The sequence below is a fragment of the Danio rerio genome, chromosome 4, assembly GCF_052040795.2.
Source record: "Danio rerio strain M-AB ecotype USA chromosome 4, GRCz13ab, whole genome shotgun sequence".
Classification (NCBI taxonomy): domain Eukaryota; kingdom Metazoa; phylum Chordata; class Actinopteri; order Cypriniformes; family Danionidae; genus Danio; species Danio rerio.
Genome location: NC_141024.2, coordinates 42,597,501 through 42,620,728, shown reverse-complemented (window position 1 = coordinate 42,620,728; position 23,228 = coordinate 42,597,501). Strand labels below are relative to the sequence as shown.

The following is a 23,228-nucleotide window of genomic DNA, read 5'->3' as shown; positions in this document are numbered from 1 at the left end:
CTCTGTTCTCCATGATGGTGACGTAAAACTTTAACTTTTTCTCAAGAAGAACTTTAGTAGATGTTATACAAAAATACATGTATTAAGTAATAAGTGTAGCTGGTGATGATGTTTGTAGAGTTGTTTAATCATCCGCTGATCATTTAAATGATTTAATCATTTGTTGTTCTTCAGGTTATTTCATTATAAAGCTGTGACTAAAGTTTTGTATGTTCTGTTCTTGTTTTTTCCCTTCAGTATTTCTTCATTTGTTCATTGTTAATCCTCAATTATCATTTAAATTAGTCAGTTAATTAATGAATTTACTTCAGCTTTGCTCCATGTTTCTTGAACACTCAGTAGTGTGGACACTTCAATAAAAACTGAAGTATATGCTCTGGGGTTTAAAGGGTTAAAGGTGTGAGAGGTAAAAACACAGTGAAAAAATGTATTTTAACAGTAATATACTGTTAATTTACACAACGGAAGTAGACTGTAAAAAAACAGTAGATTGCTGGCAACCACAGCTGCCAGTAGATTACTGTTAAATCAAGGAAAAAAACAGTATTTTACTGTAAAACCTGAAGCTAATTTCTTCTGTCTGTCACCGTTGTGGAGGAGAGTAGAGCCAGTGTATGAGTTAAAGATGAACAATGAACTGCTGATGTTATTCTGTATGTTTCTCTATTTAAAGATAGCGGCTGTTTAGTTGCTGATGCAGTCAGAATCTCTCTGGTAATTCCAGATTTACATGTATGTGTGCTGTTGTGAAAAATAAGACATTAGAGTTAAACCGAACTTTTCCAATTAACTAAAATAAGTTATCATTATAAGTATGCTTCTAAGCATATATAGCACATTACTTCATAAACTCATTCAGCAGTTGACCAAGTTGAGGCAGTTGCTTTCAGTGAGCAAAATGAGTTCACTTGAGTATTGTGTAAATCAATGTAGTCCATGTATTTTTACAGCAACATACTGTAAAATAACAGTACATTGCTGGCAACTGCAGCTGCCAGTATTTTACTGTTTTTTAACAGGACAATTTTTAACAGTGTTGATGCACAGTCCCAGACAGCACACATACGTTGGGCCGACGTCGGCCGAAGGTCAACACGTCGGCCCCTTTAATTCTAACATCGGTATATGGTCGGCCAAACATACGCATGATCGTTCGGTCGTGTGTTCTATTGTTCCAGCTCAACAAACGTCGGCTCTGCATCGGTTAACGACCAGAGGCCGACGAAGCACTTCATAAGCACTTTATCTCTCATGCCCATGAAAGAATCCGGCAACATATTTGGTTTACAAGTAAGTTTTTGCGTGCATAATAAATTAGACAAACGCGAGATGCATCATGTCTACTGCGTCGGTCGGTCCAGCTTTAAATAGCCTACATTCATGCAGTAAAACTGTCCAAAATGCCTACAATACATGATTTCAATTCATTAAAATATAAAAAGTTTTATTGTTATGCTTTAATAATGAAAACGTAGTTTTTCTGGTGTTAACTGCTGTTTGCTTTTTTTATTGTGGCTTTTTCTAATACATTTTTTCCAGTGTAAAAATCAAGTATGTTCTGCATTTCGGCTGTTTATTTAAAATAAACAACTTTTTACAGAGTGACATCTTTGTTTTATATATACTTGCATTTATATTTATTGGTTATTTATTTTTGACAGTGAATCTGATGCACAAATAAAGTGTTTGTTTTGTAACAGTTTAGTTGGCTATAAAGCTCGTCTTAAAGATAATAGCGTATATAAAACTGCTAAATACATTTTAAATTCAAGATATAAAATACAAGGTTATTATTTAAATTGTCTATGGAGTGATCATGTTTATAAATGTAATACTGCATGACTTTGATGTGCGCGCGCGCGTCTCATTCCAACACTGGAGCGGAGAGGGTGTTGCTATGGGAAACGAAGCTACAACACGACACGACACCACCTGAAAGACACAACACGACTTCTCTCAAGCTGCCGTTTTGACTGTTTTCAGGTAAGTTTAGTCCCTAAAACAAAGAAAATAATACATAAAACTGTTCCTCACACTTATTATTGGCAATTGATGAATATTCAGTTGAATATTATGTTATATAAGAGTGGTAAGTCTTCGTAAAAGTCCGTTAGCATATTAGCACTGGTAACGTTAGCGTCGGGGTAATATTACGTTAACTTACTTAATGTTAGCTCTTGTTAAACTTGTTTGTTAAAGTTTTGGATTTTATTTATTCTTTATGTGTAGATGAGAGGTTTTGTCAATGTTTTATTGAATGCACTCCATATGTAGTCTAAAATACGCATTGTACTGTAAAGGACCGTGAATCAGAAGTTCAATCGTGTTTTGATATTTCATGGTATCTTAAACAAATGTTAAGTAAAAAAGTGTTCTGTGGTTTCAGGAGTGAGAGAATAACCCCCTGCTACAGAAAATATAACACAAGATTCCTACATTTCTGAAGGGAACTGATCACAGAGATGCAGAAAAGACAGGTAACTTTAAGCAGAGGATTAATTCATATGAATTTCCATTGCACATCATTATGCACATGTTACAGTACATGTCTATATATTATGCATCTGTTACTTGTCTTTATTGCAGTTATTTTAAGAAAGTTTTGACTATGAAACATGTGAGTGGTATTAAATTTCACATCACATGATTCTTCAGAACTTAATAAATATGCAGATTTGCTGCTAATGAAGTAATATTTGTGATTTTCATTTTGTTAAATTTTTTTATGATTAATTGATTTATTAAATCTTAGAAAAAAGTTTACACTACATTATTTGTCATCACATCTGTTTTTAGCGTTGATATCAATCAGAAATGTTTCTTGAGCAGCAAATCAGCACCATTTGATAATCACCATTATATTAGTTCAACCTCAAGCACTAAATCAACATCTTAAAAAAAGATTTCTGAAAGATCAAGTGACACTGAAGACTTGAGTAATGATGCTGAAAATTCAGCTTTACATCATAGCTATAAATTACATGTATATTTACACCGTTCACCCATCCCTTAAACCTTAACTCATCCTGAAACAAGTCAATTTAAGCCCTAAATGAATAATTTTTTATTTGTACAGGCATGATATGCAACTTGTATTCAGTTGTTTTTTTTTTTTTTTCTTTTGCTTTTGTTTTCCACATCAACTGAAAAGGAGGTCAAAGTTTAACCTAAGTGCCGTGTAGCTGATGAACATCTTTATATGTAAGTATATTTTTGACTGACTGCCAGACACTTGTCAAACAGTGATGAGCAAACGAGGGGCCGTTCTTTTAAAAAGATCAGGGAGATGCAAGTCTGAAGATAAATATACATTTTAATTCAAAATTGATTTATCTGTAAATATTTCATAATGTTTTGAGATATGTGCCCTATATGCATTTAGATGTCCATGCATGTTTAAAATACTTTTAAATTTAACAATGGCTGCAAGTTATAAAAACATAAACACAAAAATGTTAAAGTAAATTGAGAAAACATTTTCATCAGTTTGACAACATACACAATCTCACAAATAGTATAGAAAAAGTGACAAAGCTGTCTTCTTTGTCTGTGTTTTATTACTCTCTTTGCACTCTCGGCCACTGTATGTAACAGTGATTAGTATAATGTAACGGTAGACAGATGAGGAATGTGAATATGTAGTTTAACTTTAAGGAGCGTTACTACTGGAACCATTTTTTGTACAAATATATATATATATATATATATATATATATATATATATATATATATATATATATATATATATATATATATATATGTATTGATTTACCTGTTAAAAAAATTAAGCAAAAAATTTATTATCAGGTAGATCAGCTCCTGACAGACATGTTAACAGGTCAGTTTAACTCTTATTAAATTCATTCATTCATTCATTCATTTTCTTTTCTGATTAGTCCCTTTATTAATCTGGGGTAACCACAGCGGAATGAACTGTCAACTAATCCAGCATATGTTTTATGCAGTGGATGCCCTTCCAGCTGCAACCCATCACTGGGAAACAACCATATACGCTTATTCTCACTCATACACTACAGACAATTTAGCCTACCCAATTCAACTGTACCCCATGTCTTTGGACTTGTAGGCAAAACCGGAGCACCAAGAGAAAACCCACGCAAACGCAGGGAGAATTTGCAAACTCCACACAGAAATGCCAGCTGATCCAGTCGAGGCTCGAGTCAGCATCCTTGCTGTAAGGCAACAGCACTATTGTGCCACCACGTCATGCTCTTATTAAATTATATTTATATAATGTTGTGTTTCAGTACATGCTATTTTGGAAAGACAAAATATATTCATAAGCTCTCAGAAAATTCAATAAGACAATTAACTGCACAATTACTTGAAATGTGTGGATGGGATTACATTATTTGTTAACCCAAAGTGAGTTTGTCTTTCTTTGCAGTATTGGATGCCTGATTGCAGTTCAACTCCAAACTCAGTTGGACCAGCTGATCAGTGTCTTCAGTATTACCACAAGCTTCTGGGCAGATGTGTGGACACGACAGCTATGAGCCAAACTTGGGACGTTTGGTTTTTAGGTAATACCAGTGACAAAGTATTCAGTAAATTGCTTATAATAAAAGATGCTCACTGCTTACCCCCTTATAGTTAAGTTGTTTGCAGTTTCATTGTTGGAAAAATACCATACTTTTTTCTTTTTTATCAGCAGGTGGAGAGACCGTCTGGGCAGCAGAAACAAGACAACTAATCATAGTTGAGTTGAGATTAGTATTATTAACTTGACTAGTTTGGTTGCAGACTTGTTCAATACTTAACAATTTGTATAAGTTACAAGATCAATGGTCCTGCTATCAATGTTTTTGTAACTTAAATTCATTACAGTTTAGATACAATCAAATGTCCAAACCATCTCTGAGTGAATGACATCAAGGAAACAGGATCAAAAGATCATTCATTATAGACCGTTTCTGTCACCGACTCGGTCCCAGTCATTCCCCTCGCTGACCAGCAGAGGTCACCATCTCCGGACTTCTAACCATTACGTCATCCTTTTCACTCAGATCCCAGCACACCTGTTATCCATCTCACTAATGACCCACGTACCACATATAAGCAGCTCACACACACACTCCATTGCGAAGTCTTGTTTAGCCCCGGCCAGCATTTCTGAGCGTTCTATCCTGCCTGATCTCCCGTTTACCACTTCAGCCCGTTCCTCGACTCTGCTCTGTCTTCTGCCTGCCCTTGACCTAAAGCCTGATTACACGGACTCTGATTCTCGCTGCCTGCCCCTGACTAAAGCCTGTATTACGGACTCTGAACCACGCTGCCTGCCCTTGATTCAAGCCTGGTAATCACTCTGCCTCTGTTATCTGCTTATCATCGTTGAGTTGTATGTTGTATGTTCGCACAACCGTGCGAGGTGTTGATGTTTAAGTGTGACTTAATAAATACTGCAAAATGGATCCCTCCGTGTCAGTCTCCCCGTTACAGTTTCATAGGTAACAGCACATCCTTTGTGAAAAATAATTTATTTTTGTGTCATCATCACAAGACAAAATACATTTCAACTGATTCCAGTTGGTTGTATTTTTCAGGTCATTCTGTTCTCCTGGTGGTGAGGATGTGCAGAGGCTGTATTTGTGCAGCTGTATTCACACATACAAGCAGCCGACAAAGAGTTCTGGAGCAGGACATACAGGTAGTTCACAGTGGCTAGGCTAGAAATTTATACTTGGCTGGCCAGAAAGTGGCCTCCGCTATTTTGGGGGGTCCATACAAATACACCAGTGTAAGCTATACTATTGCACTGAAAAAATTAAATGAAAGAATTAATTAATCGGTTGAACACAAAATATTTTAAAGAAAGCTTGAGTATCAAGGTGGCAATATACAGTATCTGTTACATTGTAGTACATGAGCTGGCTAATACAGACTCGTAAATGTTTAGTTGTTAAGATTAGTTAAATACTAAATCCTATACTTGAGACCGGCTGCATATACAGCTTTAACTGAACTGAATTTAACTAGAACTACACCAGCATTCCAAGTGCTCTAGACTAGCTTTTTGCACTGGTGCGTCTAAAATGTTTGATGGCATTGCATTTAACACTGCAATTTTACATGTTAAAATCACAATCCATATAGGCAATATTGACTTGTAAATGATTAATAAAAATCGGGTCAACACACATTATGGGGATTGTGTGTAGAATTTTGAGGAAATTAATGAATTTAATCCATTTTGAAATAAGACTGAAACATTAAAAATGTGGAAAAAGTGAAGCGCTATCAATACTTTCCGGATGCATTGTATATGGTTTTTAGCACGTTATCAAAGACTTAAAAAAAATAGTCCAACATTATCTACAGCAGCAAAAGACCCTCCACATCAAAAGCTACTGGTCAACTCACGATTCAGCAAACATCTGAAAAACAAATAGCTCATTATGCCTTCACAAGAAATCAGTGTTTTTGAGTCTAATTAAGAGATAGTACTACTTTATTAAATTATTATTTAGCCTGGCATGTTTACTGTTACAAAATATTTTAAATGTTTCTTAAAATAAAACATATTGTGTTCAATGGGGGAAAATTAGCTGCTTTTTACACAGAGATAAAAAAAACACATTTCAGAGCAGTAATCACAATACTGTGAAACTGTGATATTTTTATATTATCTTATACCTGCCCATTCCTAGCCAGTTAGTTAAAGCATTCAGTCAGAGTTTTTTTTTAATTTTTTTTTTTCAGTTGTCCTATATTCTGTTTTTCTATGTTCTTGGAAATGCTGCTGTGCATGAAAATGTGACGATATATCCAGGTTCTATAGTTAATTCTGAAATAAATCTTAAAATGAAACAATATTTAAAAATGCAATATTTAATGTGTCAGACACTAAATAAACATGTCAATTCATTTATATTAATCTGATTCCTTAACAGGGCAGCACGGTGGCGCAGAGGGTAGCACGTTTGCCTCACAGCAAGAAGGTCGCTGCTTCAAGCTTCGGCTGGGTCAGTTGGCGTTTCTGTGTGAAGTTTGCATGCTCTCCCCGTGCTGGCATGGGTTTCCTCCGGGTGCTCCGGTTTTCCCAAGTCCAAAGACATAGGTGAATTGGGTATGCTAAAATTGACCATAGTGTATAAGTGTGTGTGAATGAGTGTGTATTGGTTGCAGCTGGAAGGGCATCCGCTGCGTTAAACATATGCTGGATAAGTTGGCCTTTCATTCCGCTGTGGCGACCCCAGATTAATAAAGGGACTAAGCCCAAAAGAAAATGAATCCTTAACAGTTAATATTGGTATAATGAGCAGCAGTTGTCATTTATGTAAATTTACCATTTGAGCATGCTTAGTTTGGGGTATGTTGTGCCATCAGGCAACTACAACAATTCCTGGGCTTTGCTAACTTCTACAGACGCTTCATAAGGAACTTCAGTTCAGTCGCTGCCCCCCTGACCGCCATGGTCAAAGCTAATAATGCTCGCCTTAAATGGAACCCCGACGCTGTCCGAGCATTTACCCAGTTAAAGACTCGCTTCTCCAGTGCACCTATTCTGCGTCATCCTGATCCCGAACAACCCTTTGTCGTCGAAATTGACGCGTCAAACACTGGAATTGGAGCCATCCTGTCCCAGCGATCCCTAGTGAATAAGAAGCCATTCTTATTCATATGTTGTGCCATTAAATTGTCAATTGTCAATTTCTACATTTTAAATCTGCTTTAACTTTCTTCTTTCCTATGAACCTGGAAATATAAAATATATATTTTTTTGGTTTTTAACAAATTGCTTATTTTATTCTTAGATTGGTGTACGCTGATGGTCTGCTGAGAATTCTCCTGAGTTGAAGGGATCCTCCTGTCAGACAACCTCTCCAAAGTACAATAGGACTAGTAAGTAACATCTTAAACATACAATACTGTTTCATAGCTTTTAGGTTGGTATGGTAAATTCTCTTCTGATAGTGTCAGCTTTATTTAATTAATACAGTCAAGCAGTAATACTGTGAATTTAATACAATGTATATAATTAATAGTGTCACATGATAAAAAAATAGTATTCCAATGTACTGATTCTCTCCTCAAGCTGTTTTTTTAAATATAATAATAATGTAATGTGGTATCTGAAGATTAGACATATATTTAGATACACATTTATACTAACACAATGATACTAAAAACAAACAAAAAAAAACATTCATTATGATTTCACAAGGAATTTAACTTTCAAATGGCTTTTCTGAAAATTAGTGCTCAGACACACTCTTTAAGTTTAAATTAAATGACACATTTTAGCTAGGCACTTGCATAACACATACTCCAGTTATATGTCATGAAACAAATAATATATATTTGTGGTAATATGAACTGCTGCAATGCTAATCTTTCTCCTTTTGGTTTCTTGCTTTATTTAAGGGTTCCCACTACAAGGATTAGATTTGGCTACTGCAGTCCTGGTTTGGGCCAGCCTCAATTGTGAAGACTAAAGATGAAGACAACATACAAGAACAATTTAGAGGATGGCGACACACTTTTTATTCCACCTATATATCCCCTTTTATGTGTAAGCAACATTCCTCAAGAATAAAACAAAACTAAATGACAGGTTATTTCTTTTCATTTTATCTGTTTTCTTGGAACATTGTACACAATTTACAACCAGTTTATATATATATATATATATATATATATATATATATATATATATATAGGTCAGAGCAAGAAAATGTTATGTTTTCTTCTGGAGAAAGTCTTATTTCTTTTATTTATATTTTAGTTTTGAATAAAAAAAAAAAACATTTTAAGGTCAATATTATCAGCCTCTTTAAGCAATTTTTTTCGACTGTCTACAGAACAAACCATCGATATACAATAACTTGCCTAATTACCCTAACCTGCCTAGTTAAGCCTCTAAATGTCACTTTAAGCTGTATAGAAGTGTCTTGAAGAATATCTAGTCAAATATTATTTACTCAGTTATTAGAAATGAGTTATTAAAACTATTGTGATTAGAAATGTGTTAAAAAATATTTCCGTTAAACAGAAATTAAGGGATTTTATATATATATATATATATATATATATATATATATATATATATATATATATATATATAAATATATATATATATATATATATATATATATATATATATATATATATATATATATATATATATATATATATATAAAATCCCTTAATTTCTGTTTAACGGAAATATTTTTATATACAATATATATATATATATATATATATATATATATATATATATATAATGACAAAATCTGTTTTGTGTCGTGCATTAGTTTGCTTAAAAAAACTGGTTATCTCTGAGAAAGTATTGTTATTTTATATTATTGATGTGTTATTAGTTCAGAGGAGATTGCAAATTGTTGAATGCCATTTATAAAAAAAATTGTACTACAGACTTTAATAAGATTTTATCAGACAATTATTTTAATTTGTATGATTTTATTTACTACTGTAAATATTGTTTGCTTGGTATTTATTTTGTGTTTGTGTTCTCTTTTATTATTGTAACTCCCTGAAGAAAGTCTTTTGGATACTGAACACATGACTGGAATTATCTTGTATTTTAAAATTATAGTCTTGGAAACATGCATTTTCTTTAACACTATTTAAGAAATTATAAGCATTATAACATGTGCTTACACACGTTATTTGTGTTTTTACTATAGTAAACTATAGTCACCCTTAGTGTACATGTTTTGAAGTACTTGTAAATATTCCTATGGTCTTAATATAAATGCTGCAATGAACTTTGTATTTAAAATCTTTATTGCACAGTAGCTTAGCAATGGTTGTAGTACAACTTGTTGGTTTTGTTTTAAACGTGGTGGTTATGTGTGATAAAAGTATGTTAATCTATTTGTATGTTTGTGAAAATATTAATAAATCTTCAACTGTTATTGAGAGTGGTGTGTCGTGTTTATTATAAATAAGCAGCTGCTGCAGCTAGTGGTCCATAAGTATGAGCAAAACGCCTGAGAATAGCGCCTCCGCGGCGCGGCCGGTATTTCCGGTTGCGTCGTCCTAACATCGGCCGGACAGCGTTTCCGATCATTTGCCGACGTCGCGGCGACATTTTGCCAATTAGCAAACGCTCCCTGAGCGACATCGCACCGATGGAATTTTGAAAATCGGCACGACGTCGGCCCAACGTATGTGTGCTGTCTGGGGAGAGTGAAGATGTGAAGATTGAAGAAACATTCACAGTCAAACAGGAAGATCTGCAAGAACAAACAGGTTGATTTTCATACTCAAAGACCAACTCAGTCATTTGATCCTCATTCAGATATATTTTTATAATAAGAATACTGAATTAAATCCATCTTGCAGCCCTGAGTGTGCTGCCTAGTTCTAAACGCACATAAGCACTCATTGAAAGACAAGAATGAGTTTCTTTTATCACTTGTTCTCATGTCTTTTGTCATTCTTTTATGTGTTATTAGTCTCCCATTTTCTCTACCTTCTTAAGGTTATTGCTTTTCTTGTTCTTTTGCTTTTTTTAAACTGTCCTTGAGCACTGGCGCTATATAAAATAAATAAAAACAATAAATTAATAGAAGGTTTAACTGAACTGATGATATTTGACCTACAGTATTCTGATAAAAGACTTAACATTTTAGGCCTTAAAAAGTCTTAAATTTACTGAAATATTGTGCTGTATTGTGTCTTTTTTAAACAAGTCTTTATTTTCCTTTGTTCATGTTTTTCTACCCAATCTGGCCAAAAAAAAGCGGTGATTAAAGTCAAAAGCCTGACTTGAATGAGCTGAACTAAACGTCCACGCTTAAATTGGTTCCATAACAGCAAGTTGAAGATCATTTGATCTGACTAGTCTGAGTTCAGTTTAAATAATCTAGATAACTGCTCGTGCACGTTTCTGTCATGAAACTTTAAAAGTCGAGCATAGATACATCGATTATGTTGTGTGCTACCATGGCAACTTCAAGAACTGAAAGAGATCTGAAATGAGACACAGCTGTTCACAGCGAGTGAGCCGCGAAACTGCAGATTGTTCAATAGACTACATTAGTAGCAATATATTTTTAAACATAGGCTATTATATACGCCTATTAAAATGAAATTAAATATTTGTCATAAAACAAAATACTTTTGCGCTTACTTTCAATTCTTGCTTGCAAGGAAAAGTTTTCATGCATTGCAGGCTAACTGTAATGTACAACATGTTCTAAATGTAAGCATATAGGTTTAAAATAAACAAAGAGCCATGCACGCACAAGCGGTGGGATTTTTAATTTGCTACCGAATCTGCTGCAAATCGTTGCTTTCTCTTTGCCACTTGTTTCCCGCGGCCCATGGGAAAATATCTTTACATTAAAGTGAGGCTGCTGCACAGCACGGATTATCTCCCGATTATTCAACTCATTTTACAGCTTTAAAGTCATTATTTAAGAAATGTAGTCTTCTTCTTTAAATTATTCAGTGTCTTTCTTACCCCCATGCTCGCGTGGGTTTCCTCCAGGTTCTCTGGTTTCCCCCAAATCCAAAGACATGCGGCATGCGCTAGCTATGGTATGAATTGAATAAGCTAAATTGTCCATAGTGTAGGAATGTGAATGAGTGTGTATGAATGTTTCGCAGTGAAGGCGTCCGCTGCATAAATCATATGCTGTATAAGTTGGCTGTTCGTTGCGCTGTGGTAACCCCAGAATAATAAAAGCACAAAGCCGAAAAAAAAGTGTATGTATGTATATATATATATATATATATATATATATATATATATATATATATTCGAGAGAGAGCTAAGAACCCCCCTCACAGATTTCTCTTTTAAATTAATATTTTCTACAGGATGCTTTACAATAATAGATTTGTGCATATACATTAGATTATTCAGTACCAATGCAAAGTAAAAAAAAAAAAAATATATATATATATATATATATATTTTTTTTTTTTGCTATTTAGTGACTTTAAAGTTTTAATCATTATTAAGAGGTTAAGTGAATTAAAATGGCACTAGAATATGGCAGGTGAATGTTAACATTACTTTGATTAAGCTTAAACTTAAGACTTAGCCTGCCCCGAACCAGGCTAGTGTCCCAGCATAAGTTGCCATGGTAACTAAGTTTGAACTATCGTAAACTTGATTTATGAAACCGAATCCGCCATTAATAAACCTGACTTACCAAAATAAACCTGGCTTTTTCTGTAGGCTTGGTTTATGGAATAGTCCCTAGGACACCGGGCCTCCAGGACTGAGTTTGGACATCCCTGCCTTTAGTTATATGTAAAGTGTATTTTTAAGTACTTTTATCAGTAGATTTGCTATATGTAAGTTTATATAGTTTACAGAGTTGTATGCAGTGTACTGACTCTCACAAGTGTATCTCAAGTTATTTTGTGTGATAGTTAAATATATCTTAAATAAACTGCAAACAAAAAAATGTAAACTTCTTTTTTCCCCTCAGTTTCTTTCTTGAAACTTCCCTCTTAGGCCCCCCCATTTACACTAATGCATTTTAGTTTGAAAATGCTAAGTTTTGCGACGGTTGTGCCATCCGTCCATACTACGGAGTTTTCAAGTGCCTAAAACTGAGCGTTTTGGAAACGCTGAAGAGGCCGTTTTCATTCTAAAATGCTGCTGCTCTGTCTCAGTACGGATAGGGGCGGGACGGAGACATCTGAAGATGGAGACGTGGCTGCAGACATTCGCCTCTCTGGGGCTTTTTCTCAATAATAAGTAGCCTACACACAGTTCAGTCCTGCATCCTCTCCTTGTAAGTTCAGACTTCGCAAGTTTGATATGGAAAACAGACTCTTGAGAACTTGTCTTAAATCTTCAAAGGGAACAATGTACTTTTAAATCCTTATTCCCATCATCCAATACATTGTTTTACTATCTTAACAATAAAATAAAAACATAATAGAAGGAACTGCTATTTTCATTTTGATATTAACAAATTAAAAGACAGCAGAAATGCATCATGTAGATTCATATAAGAGCGTCATCTTTACTGTAGGCATATTCATAACAAAATAGAGCCTGTAACATTACTGCCTCTTTTAATTTTCATTAATAATGCGAAACATACCCTCTCTTTTGCTGAATATCAGTTTTAATAACCAATAATGGCCATTATAAAAGTATATTGTACAATAAGTTTATACATAATAGGAAATAAAGTCAAGCGATCAGTCAATATACAGAATGTGGTTACATTAATTATTAACTTATCTTTGCGCTCAGCCCAAACACATTACCTGGGAACAAGTAATAGATTCAAAAGACCAAAGTCGGGGAATATGTTGTTAAATTAGGGCTGATATAAATAAAATAAAAATTTATATCACGATATACTTCTTAATTTCGGTCGATACGATATAATTCCGATATTAATATGGACAATATTAAAAAGACAAGAAAAAACTGCCAAAAACGCACACAATAGATGTATGTTCCTACAAATGTCTGCAAACTTAATACCTCCAGGCTCTTATAACTTTTCTTTAAATAATATTCTTTTTCTATTTTTCCTTTACAAACAGACTATATATATATATATATATATATATATATATATATATATATATATATATATACAGACTTAGTTCATGGGGGTTAGCTTAACTTTTATCAGTTTTTTTTTTTTTTTTGTATATGCTGAATATTTAACAATCAAAATAATCCCAAAATCCACATCGTAAAAAAAAAATAAATAATAAACAAAATAGAAAAAAGAATAATAATTATAATTAAAAAACAAATCAAAAAGAGTACAGGCTACATTAATATTTGCAAAAGAAAAGAGTTGTTTGAGTATATTTAAAGTTCTGGTTGCTTTTTATCTTAAACGTCCTTTAAGGGTTCTTTCTTACTATTTTCGTGTATGTAATTACCTAATTAAGTTAAAAGATATAACATTAAATAGTTCTTATATTTTTTATATAGTCTATTTATATAAACTAATATTTTGTATAACACATTTTCATTATTTAACAGATTTAATAATTCTATCAATCAAATTCTTTCTATTTCATCAGCTTTGAAATAACAAGATTCCTGATACATATGTTTGTGAATTATATTTTGTAAGTTTCCTTGAGTGCTATACCAGCATGCAGAGTTTTTGTGTGTGTGTGTATGTATGTATATATATATATATATCGAGAGAGAGCCAAGAACACCCATCACAGATTTCTCTTTTAAATTAATATTTTCTACAGGATGCTTTACAATAATATATTTGTGCATATACATTAGATTATTCAGTACCAATGCAAAGTTTGGATATATATATATATATATATATATATATATATATATATATATATATATATATATATATATATATATATATATATATATATATCAGACCCTTTTACCAGAAAATCCCTTCACTGATGAGAGAATTCAGCATGTTCACTCACATACTATACTCTACTCTCATACTATACTATACTCTCTCTCTCTCTCAGACACACACACACACATTTTTGTGAATTGTGGGGACATTACATAGGTTACAATTGTTTTTATACTGTACAAACTGTACTTTCGATTGCTTTAAACCCAAATCCAATCTCTAAACCCAACCCTTACAGGAAATTTTGTGTAGTTTTAGTTTACGGAAAAAAAAAATTTAATATGATTACAAGTCATACATAATGTCCACATAATTCACCATCTCCAGAGATGGAGTTTTACAGCATTTCTCAGTATAGTGAGATAGTGGCTCTAGTGCTGTGCCGCCTTCACTCGCCCTCGCCTCTGCCATAGTTTTGCGACATCGCGTATAGGAGATAAATGACATCAGTATGTAATAACCGGTCATGATCTACTACTGAACAGATATCGATCATTTTGACACCCCTAGTAACGAGTAATGTTGCAGCACATAAAAAATCTATCGGAGTAAAAGTATTTAACTCATTAAAAATATATACTGAAGTAAAAGTGGAAGTAGGAGAAAAAACAATACTCCAGTAAAGTACAGATACTGCCTTTTAGTACTTAAGTACAGTAGTGAAGTAGTTCTACTTTGTTACTATACATCTCTGGAAAGGTGCACGTTCCAGCGTTTATGCAGATGCTGTACAGGCATGTCTCATGTCTGAGAGGCAAATATTCAGCTGTGTGTTCAGCTGTTACCTCAGACTTTTTTCTGATGCGTTTACCAGTCAGGCACAGAATAGACTAGTATTCCCAGTCTGCTTTACAAAAAAAAACATTTTGTAATTATATTTACAAATAAAAATAGCCCTTTTACAGCTTTCAAATCTCTGTTTTATTAATATGACCAAAATGACTTTTATGAGAAACTCTGAAAACTGGACTTACACAGTTTCAATTTACTATAACTTCTATGTTAAGCGGCTTTGACACAATTTACATTGTAAAAGCACTAGATAAATAAAGATGAATTGAATTGAATCTGCTTAAATGTGTACACGTTAATGGACTAAACAAAATATGATCTGATTTATTTTACATTTAATGTGCATCCAAATTACAGTGTGTGTAGACAATCTTTCCAGTGTGTTTTTACTTTTCAGATTTTGAAAAGATTTTTTAAGATTTAATGAAAACTGTTGTATTTATTTATTTCAGTCCTAATTGAAGAGAATGAGGGGAGTAAAGAGGAGGAACATCATGTCAAAATTGAGGAAAAAACTCATTTACAGACTGATGGTATTTTTAAAAGGAAAGACAAGAATCGTTTCACCTGCACTCAGTGTGGGAAGAGCTTTGAAAAAAAACACATTCTTAATATTCACATGAGGATTCACACTGGAGAGAAACTATTCACATGCCCTCAGTGTGGGAAGAGTTTCAGCCGCTTATCATCCCTTAACCTACACATGATGATTCACACTGGAGAGAAACCATTCACATGCAGTCAGTGTGGGAAGAGTTTTTACTGCTCATCAAACCTTTATAGACACATGAGGATCCACACTGGAGAGAAACCATTCAAAAGCACTCAGTGTGGGAAGAGTTTCAGCCTGTCATCAAACTTTAATCCACACATGAGGATTCACGCTAGAAAGAAACTATTCACATGCACTCAGTGTGGGAAGAGCTTGAGCAAACCATCATCCCTTAATCTACACATGATGAGCCACACCGGAGAGAAACCATTCACATGCACTCCATGTGGGAAGAGTTTCAGCCGCTCATCATCCCTTAATCTACACATGATGATTCACACTGGAGAGAAACCATTCACATGCACTCAGTGTGGGAAAAGTTTTTACTGCTCATCAAACCTTTATAGACACATGAAGATCCACAATGGAGAAAAACCATTCACATGCACTCAGTGTGGGAAGAGTTTCAGCCGATCATTATCCCTTAATAAACACATGAGGATCCACACTGGAGAAAAACCATTCACATGCACTTGAGCCACGGTCACACTGGACTTTTCTCCCCATAGACTTCCTTTCATACGCATGTGAATGCATCAGACATGAAACGCAAGTTCGTGTATCAAGTTTTGCAGTTCACTGCGTTGCAAAGTTCAAGTTTGGTGAACTCTGACCTGCAAAATCATATCACTTGACTGTGTGAGACCAATCGAAGATCAAAACATGACCTCTCTGGACAGAAATGTATATTATGGACCAATCGCTCACTTTTTTTATATCTAATCATCTTGTTTAACCCTGCCCCTTTTCGCAGTGCCGTACAACAGAATGTTGCATGCTCAAACTCTAGTGTGACCGCAGCTTTGGTGTGGGAAGAGTTTTACTAACTCATCAAACCTTAATAAACACATGAAGACCCACACTGGAGAGAACTCATTCACATGCACTCAATAGCTATGTTTCCATCCAAAAATGCGAATAAACTTTGTGCAAAACTCGATTATCGCATAAAAGTTGTGCGAATGAAGCATCGTTTCCATCCAACGAGTCAAAGCGAACAAAATCGTCACTTCCTGATTAACTGGCGCCAAATATCAACAGTAAAAACTGCATTTGCTGCAGTAGGAGAAGCTGCATCAATCTTTTCTTAATAAATGCGCCACAGAAGACAATCCTGACAAGTAGTGAGCACGCAGTGGCGTTTGAAGATGTCAGACGCGGAGCACAGGCGCTCTTGATTCTGGAGGTCATTAATAATATAATAACATTAATACTGAAATGGTAAGGCGTTTTATAATGACCAAAATATCATTTCAGATGTTTTATAATGTGCTCAGCCTGACGTTTTATCTGTTCACACATTTTAAGCACCACATGATCACTTTTAACAAATCACATGACCATTTTTAATGCGCATACTGGAGTTTGTGCGGTAAAAGTGTTTCCATCGCCGTTTATGCACATCTTTTCTTATCGAATAAAAAGTTTATCCTACCCAGTTAGGTGCATAAGTTTTTTATGCACATTTTCAAAATTTATGCGCATCATGGTGTTTCCATCAACTTTTTTTTTTTATGCGCATTTGCAAAATGTGCAAAAATAGGTGGATGGAAACATAGCTAGTGTAAGAACAGTTTCAACTGATCAGCAAACCTTAATGAACATGTGAAGATCCACACTGGTGTGGGAGTATATGTGCTTTGAGTGTGAGAAGACTTTTATTACAAAATTGAAACTGCACCAGACGATTCACACTAGAAAGACCATACAAGATTTCACACTGTGACGAGGAGAGATTCACACTGGAGAGAAACTGTATAGATCTGATCAGTGTCTACAGAATTGGACAAAAAGTTGCACACATGACATGAATGCAGCAAAACATTTTCTCATGTGCACTGGATGTTTCATGTCTGAATAATGTTTGAAAAGGCTGAGTGACGATAAACTGTTTTCCAACACTCCTACACTGCAATAGGTAGGTTGTAAATGTGTTGCACTCTTTGCGTTTACTGTAAACACAATGATGGCGACTGAGAGAAGAACAGTTTCATAAACATCTGGCAAACAGCACCTCTGCGTCTCTTTGCAAGTGATTGTACAGGTGCGGACACGTCTGTACTCCACTCTCCAGTGTATTCATGTAGCTAGTGTTGTTTTGGATGATGTTCTCTGTCTGACTCCCTGAACGAGAAACAAATCACTAGGAAGACACTGCACATCAACAAGAAGGTGGAGCTCCAGGACGGATAGTTTGCAGTATACCAGGGCATCAAGTTTAGAAAGCCCATTCAATTGTCCTGTGCTGCATCTTTTATTAGTGAAGTTTCTTTAATTTTAAATTTCAAGATTCTTTCTAGTTTACTACGTTTACTTTTTTGAGTAGAATACAAACTTGATGAATATTTTATGATTTAGGCAGAGCGACCGGTATTACAATACAATATTATTACACTTTGATGATCCCAAAGACTCCAGATTGGCATTACTCATCGATGGGTATATAAAAGTTGTTATGCTAGCTACCCCAGGATGCTGTGGCTACTCAGGAGTCCTCATGTCAAGACCTGCCATCTCATTGACTCTTTAACCTTATGGTTTTGTTTTGCATTACCTATATCATGTAGTTAAAATGTTGTAATAATATTCCAAGTTCTTCATTATTACAGGGTTTCCGCTGGGTCTTAAAAAGTCTAAAATAAAAATAAAAAATCAAAATTTAGGGCCTTTTAATTAAAGTCTTAAATTGGCTGTTCTAGGTCTTAAATATTTTTACACAGGTCTTATTTTTCTGATGTCCATGTAACGCTAAATCAAATATTAATTTAAATTCTTTTTTTGTTGTTGCTAGGTTTTCTTGGTGATGTCGTTTTTATTTTACTAGTCCAATTGTAATTTTCGTTATTACAAACTACAAATTAGGTCAACTTGCTAAAGCCAATCAGCTTTCTGTTTTTGAGTGTGTGCTGCGAATTTGACGTCATTGCTGTGTTTGTGGAGGTTCACTGTGGGTGCATGCCACATGATTTCGGCTGGCTGAGTATGGCATTATTTCACTGTCAAATGTCGTAAGCACAGTATTACAAGTCGGGAGCGCAGTCATGTAATACGAGAGAGCGAATCTATTTGCTCATGCACTGGTTTCCTCTGTTCGTGGACAAAACTGCTCGTGAGCTCTCAAAACTCGTGCGAACACGTGCGAATGATCTGCTCTTGCTCCGTTGGACGGTGCAGACTCACAATTTTTGTGTCTTTTGTTTCCTCCTACTTTCATGCTTTTGCTCTCCAGAGATGCTTCAGCATACTGTAGTATTGAGAATAGTTAATAAAATACAGTGTAGTTTTACTACAGTAACGTGTGGTGAATTGTAGAATAATATACCCTATATTGTGAAAAAAAATACAGCACTGGGTCATTTGTTTATATTACACTTGTTGTGTTATCATAGCAACTATAGTATTACCACTAAAGATTAATTGAAGTACTTGTTGGAATATCTAGCCTATTCCATGCGTGTTCAAGAGAAAAGGTCTGGAGAGGTTTTTCTTCAATGTCAAAAATCGTAACAATTTATTGGATACAAATGAATAATTCGATGACAGAGCTCTGGGTTACGTTACCCTAATGCAATACAAGAATTACATTCAGGAGGTTCGCAACTGACTTACATTTCCTGACTCCAGTATATATATGCACAACTGATCTTAACAGGTGGAGTTTTGGTTTAACGTCACTTATCAGTCATTCTGCAGTCCCTTGGCTCTTTGCAACCCCTGGACATTACTTCCTCTTTCTGCAACCTTTCTCTGCATACCAGAACTGAACAATTATGTGCATCTTTAATATATTTCACAACTTCTACAAGCATCAGGACAACTTGTGACATGTCTAGACTATAGTTCTGGAACAAAGGCCCCCACCCTCAATTTATTCTTATTCTGCTTTTCCACTTGTCAGCAGTTCTTCTAAAAAGTATGCAGCACAGTAAAAAAGAGGAAGTTTGTCTGGTCAAGACATTTTATAATACAAAAGAGAAAGATTGATTAATCTGTTGTTAGTCTAAACATTTTTCTAATAAAAAAATACAAAAGTAATAAAAATAAATTCATTTTCTCTAACAATTCCCCTTTTCTGCTCCTCTCTGGAGCAGACAAAAACAAAATCAGATAATCAAATCCCCACAAAAATGTCCAATTGTCATTTCTGCAGGCCTTTGCCTAAATCTCTGTTTTACCTCTTATTCAAAACAATCTTTAACATCCTAGTGCTTCTTCATTATGTTAAATGATGCCCAAAAACCCTTTTAACTCAATTTCTTTAACTTTTCTATTGATACACTTTATCAATAAAGGTAATTAATTTTTTCTTCTTCTTCTTCCCCACCAAAATTAAAATAAGAATGAGAATAATAAAAATGTAAATAAAATTTAAAAACTCCAACATTTAAAAAATAAAATCTGATCAAAAGGAAATGCACTCCCATTGAAAATCCCACAGTATGAATAAAATCTAAGATCAACACTTGTGAAAATATGATTGGAATTAGAAATTCAAAATTCTAACAACATAATTCAAATCAGCAATTCACTAATACAAATTATAATCCCCCTGCTTAGTTCAGACTGAATTTCAACATTTTTAAGTCATTATTGAACCAAAATTACAATTGAGATTTAGGATGAAAAATCAACAGCTTCAAAGTAGGATTAAACTAACCAATTATTAAAATGAAAAGTTCAGAACTAAATCATAACAAGGTTTTAAACTAACAACTCAGACTTGTCACCAAATTTTAAAACCAAAATTCAAACATATTTAAACTAGAGATTTTTTCTCTCAATGTCTTAAAATAGGAAAATCAATAACACAACAATGTGATTAAAATAAAATAAAAATCTTAAGAATCTCTGCAAACAAAAGGTTCAAAAACAACAATGGCTTAAAATAAAAATCTTAAAATGTCTTCAAATTAAAGATTTAAAAACAACAATGGCTCAAACTAAAATAATCTTCAAAAATGTGTTCAAATAAAAGAATTTTAAAATAGTCTTCAAATAAAAGAATCTTAAACTCATAAGAATGTGTTTAAAATAAAATAATCTTAAAAATGTCTTAAAATAAAAGATTCAAAAAGCATCTTAAAATAAAAGATTTTTGCATTGAAAATGAAAAATATAAAAGCATTGAATGTCTTAAAATAAAAGATTATGAAAAAACATACAAATGTCTTAAAATAATAGAACATTAGAAAGGTATTAAAATAAAAGATAAAAAGCATAAAAAATTCTTAAAATAAAGTATAATAAAAAAACATTAAGAATGTCTTCCCATAAAAGATAAAAAAATTATATGTCTAAAATAAAAGAATAAAAATAATTCAAAAAATTCCAAAAAACTAACGTGTGTAAAATAAAATAATTTTAAAATGTAATTGTGTTTCATTTTATTTTTTTTCAATTTTCTCCAATCTAATTGGTCCAATTCATTCATTCATTCATTCATTCATTCATTTTCTTTAAGGCTTAGTTCCTTTATTAATCTGGGGTCACCACCGTCAGTAAAATGAACCGCCAACTTATCCAACATATGTTTTACACAGCGAATGCCCTTCCAGCTGCAACCCATCTCCGGGAAACATCCATACACACTTAATCACACACTTTCTGTCAGATTGTCATATGCTAGTAAATCAGTCTTATTTTCTCTTTCTATTCTAGAATTTAACATGGTTTTTGGTTCCCTTTTTTGTGTTGGCCTGTATCTAATTGGCCTCATGCATTGGTGGTGCAGCGTGTTCAGCTCCCACACCAATACATGCTTACACACTCCAATTAGATATCAGATATCCCCTTTTTGTGTTTTATCCCCCTTTCTAGGAGCTAGGCCCAGGCCGTTTTTACACCCCTATGTTAACTTTCAAGTTACTCCGGCCAGCCTCACACCTTCAGCAACCTGTTTAGAAAAGTCTGAAGTAAAGTTGTTAATTTGTCATATTCTAATCTCTACATAAGTAAGCTACTGCACATCCAAGCTGCACCAGGTCCCCAAAACTGCAGTCCTGTAAACAATGCAAAAGTCATTAATTCCATTGTTTTGTTCCATAACAAACTAATACCCCTCAACATGATTTTTATCCAATTCAGTTTGGTCTGTGCACAGAATTTTGCCAATTGTGTTTAAATTTGTATCAATTTTTTCTACCTTTCCCTGTAATTATTAGTCTTACACCATCCCTAAATTCATGCTTCCGGCCCATTACTTGCTGCAATTTAAAATATTCATTATTTTAGTGTTTATCATTATCCAATCTAATTCTTACTCAACATCTATTTGTTTCTAAATCGTCTTTCATTAAACACTTCATTACTGTCTGACTGTCCTCTTTGCTTGCTGGCCACTCCTCTAGCCATTCACTATAGCTGTCAATCATGACTAGCAGATATATTTTTATTCACCTGTTTTCCCTTATCTAGATAATCAATTATAACCTCACCCTCATTCTTCTCTTGCAGTTTCTGATATCTCTAAATATAATTAAAGTCTATAATTCATATTAGTCTTATTACCATGTGTTATACATTCACCAGTTTACAGTTATTTGAAATGGCTTATTTATTTAGTGATCTGACTTTTCCTAATATTGAGGCATGTCATCTAATCACCTATAATTTTTACTTCCTTTAAATCTATTTCCATGGAAATGTCATAACACCTATTTCATTTTAATCAATTAGGTGTCTACTCTTTTTCTGCAAGTAAAATTTCATCAACATGCTTAATCAACACCACTCTCTCTGATAATTAAAAAATCCATCACTTTACATTTTTTCATCAGTATGACCATATTTCTGCATACACTATTAACCTCAGCTTTAAAATCTATTCTCCTTAATTGCTTCTAAATCATAAATTAAACACAATCTTCCTTTGTTTGTTGCTTTCTTGTAAAATTGTATTAAAATTAAATTAGTCACATCTATGTTTGTAACTCAGATAAAATTTAGCTTAAATAAAATTTCTAAAACAGATTCCCTATGACCTTGTCTAGGTGTTTCTCTTAATTGCTCAACGACATACAACCTCTTCACTACGCTGGCTCATTTTATAATCCTCCATTTAAGTATTTCACTAATAATCAATCAGTTTTTGAATTTGACACTAATTTTGATAATTCGTTTTCTCAACTATTTATTACTTAGTTTCTTCTAATCATTTTTATGATTTTCTTTTGGCTACTAATTAGTTCTACATCATTTCGGTTCAACTAGTTGCCCATACAATCTTGATATACTTTTATAAGCTAACTAAAAATCACTACATTTTCTCATCCGTTTCTTTCAGCTGTATTTTGACTTCATCATTAAACTTCTTCACATGGTTACATGTGAAAGAAAAT

General features: G+C 33.7%; 2 protein-coding genes and 1 long non-coding RNA gene across 4 annotated transcripts in view; 2 read left to right on the top strand and 1 right to left on the bottom strand.

Annotated features, from left to right (window-relative positions):
• The window catches only part of LOC101886199 (uncharacterized), an 883,799-nt gene extending 874,749 nt beyond the window's left edge, over window positions 1-9,050 (top strand). Inside the window, exons 1-10 of one of the 2 annotated variants that reach the window (XR_015942556.1) lie at window positions 1,913-1,983; window positions 2,387-2,477; window positions 3,152-3,201; window positions 4,088-4,195; window positions 4,409-4,544; window positions 4,673-5,468; window positions 5,548-5,668; window positions 6,912-6,983; window positions 7,776-7,863; window positions 8,386-9,050. The gene's annotated coding sequence lies outside the window, so the exon portion shown is untranslated. Of the gene's footprint in view, window positions 1-1,047; window positions 1,984-2,386; window positions 2,478-3,151; window positions 3,202-3,807; window positions 3,839-4,087; window positions 4,196-4,408; window positions 4,545-4,672; window positions 5,469-5,547; window positions 5,669-6,911; window positions 6,984-7,775; window positions 7,864-8,385 lie in introns of those variants that run through there. The other variant, XM_088650328.1, reaches the window with a different exon arrangement.
• Window positions 1-23,228, bottom strand: part of LOC148680839 (uncharacterized) — a 785,675-nt gene that overhangs the window by 180,107 nt on the left and 582,340 nt on the right. The gene's annotated exons all lie outside the window — the stretch shown is intronic.
• On the top strand, window positions 10,169-16,821 carry LOC137490989 (gastrula zinc finger protein XlCGF57.1-like; the record flags this gene model as incomplete). Its single annotated transcript, NM_001441421.1, is given in 2 exon segments — window positions 10,169-10,236; window positions 15,572-16,821. Coding segments are annotated over 2 exon segments (865 nt in total), but the record flags the coding sequence as incomplete, so codon positions are not given.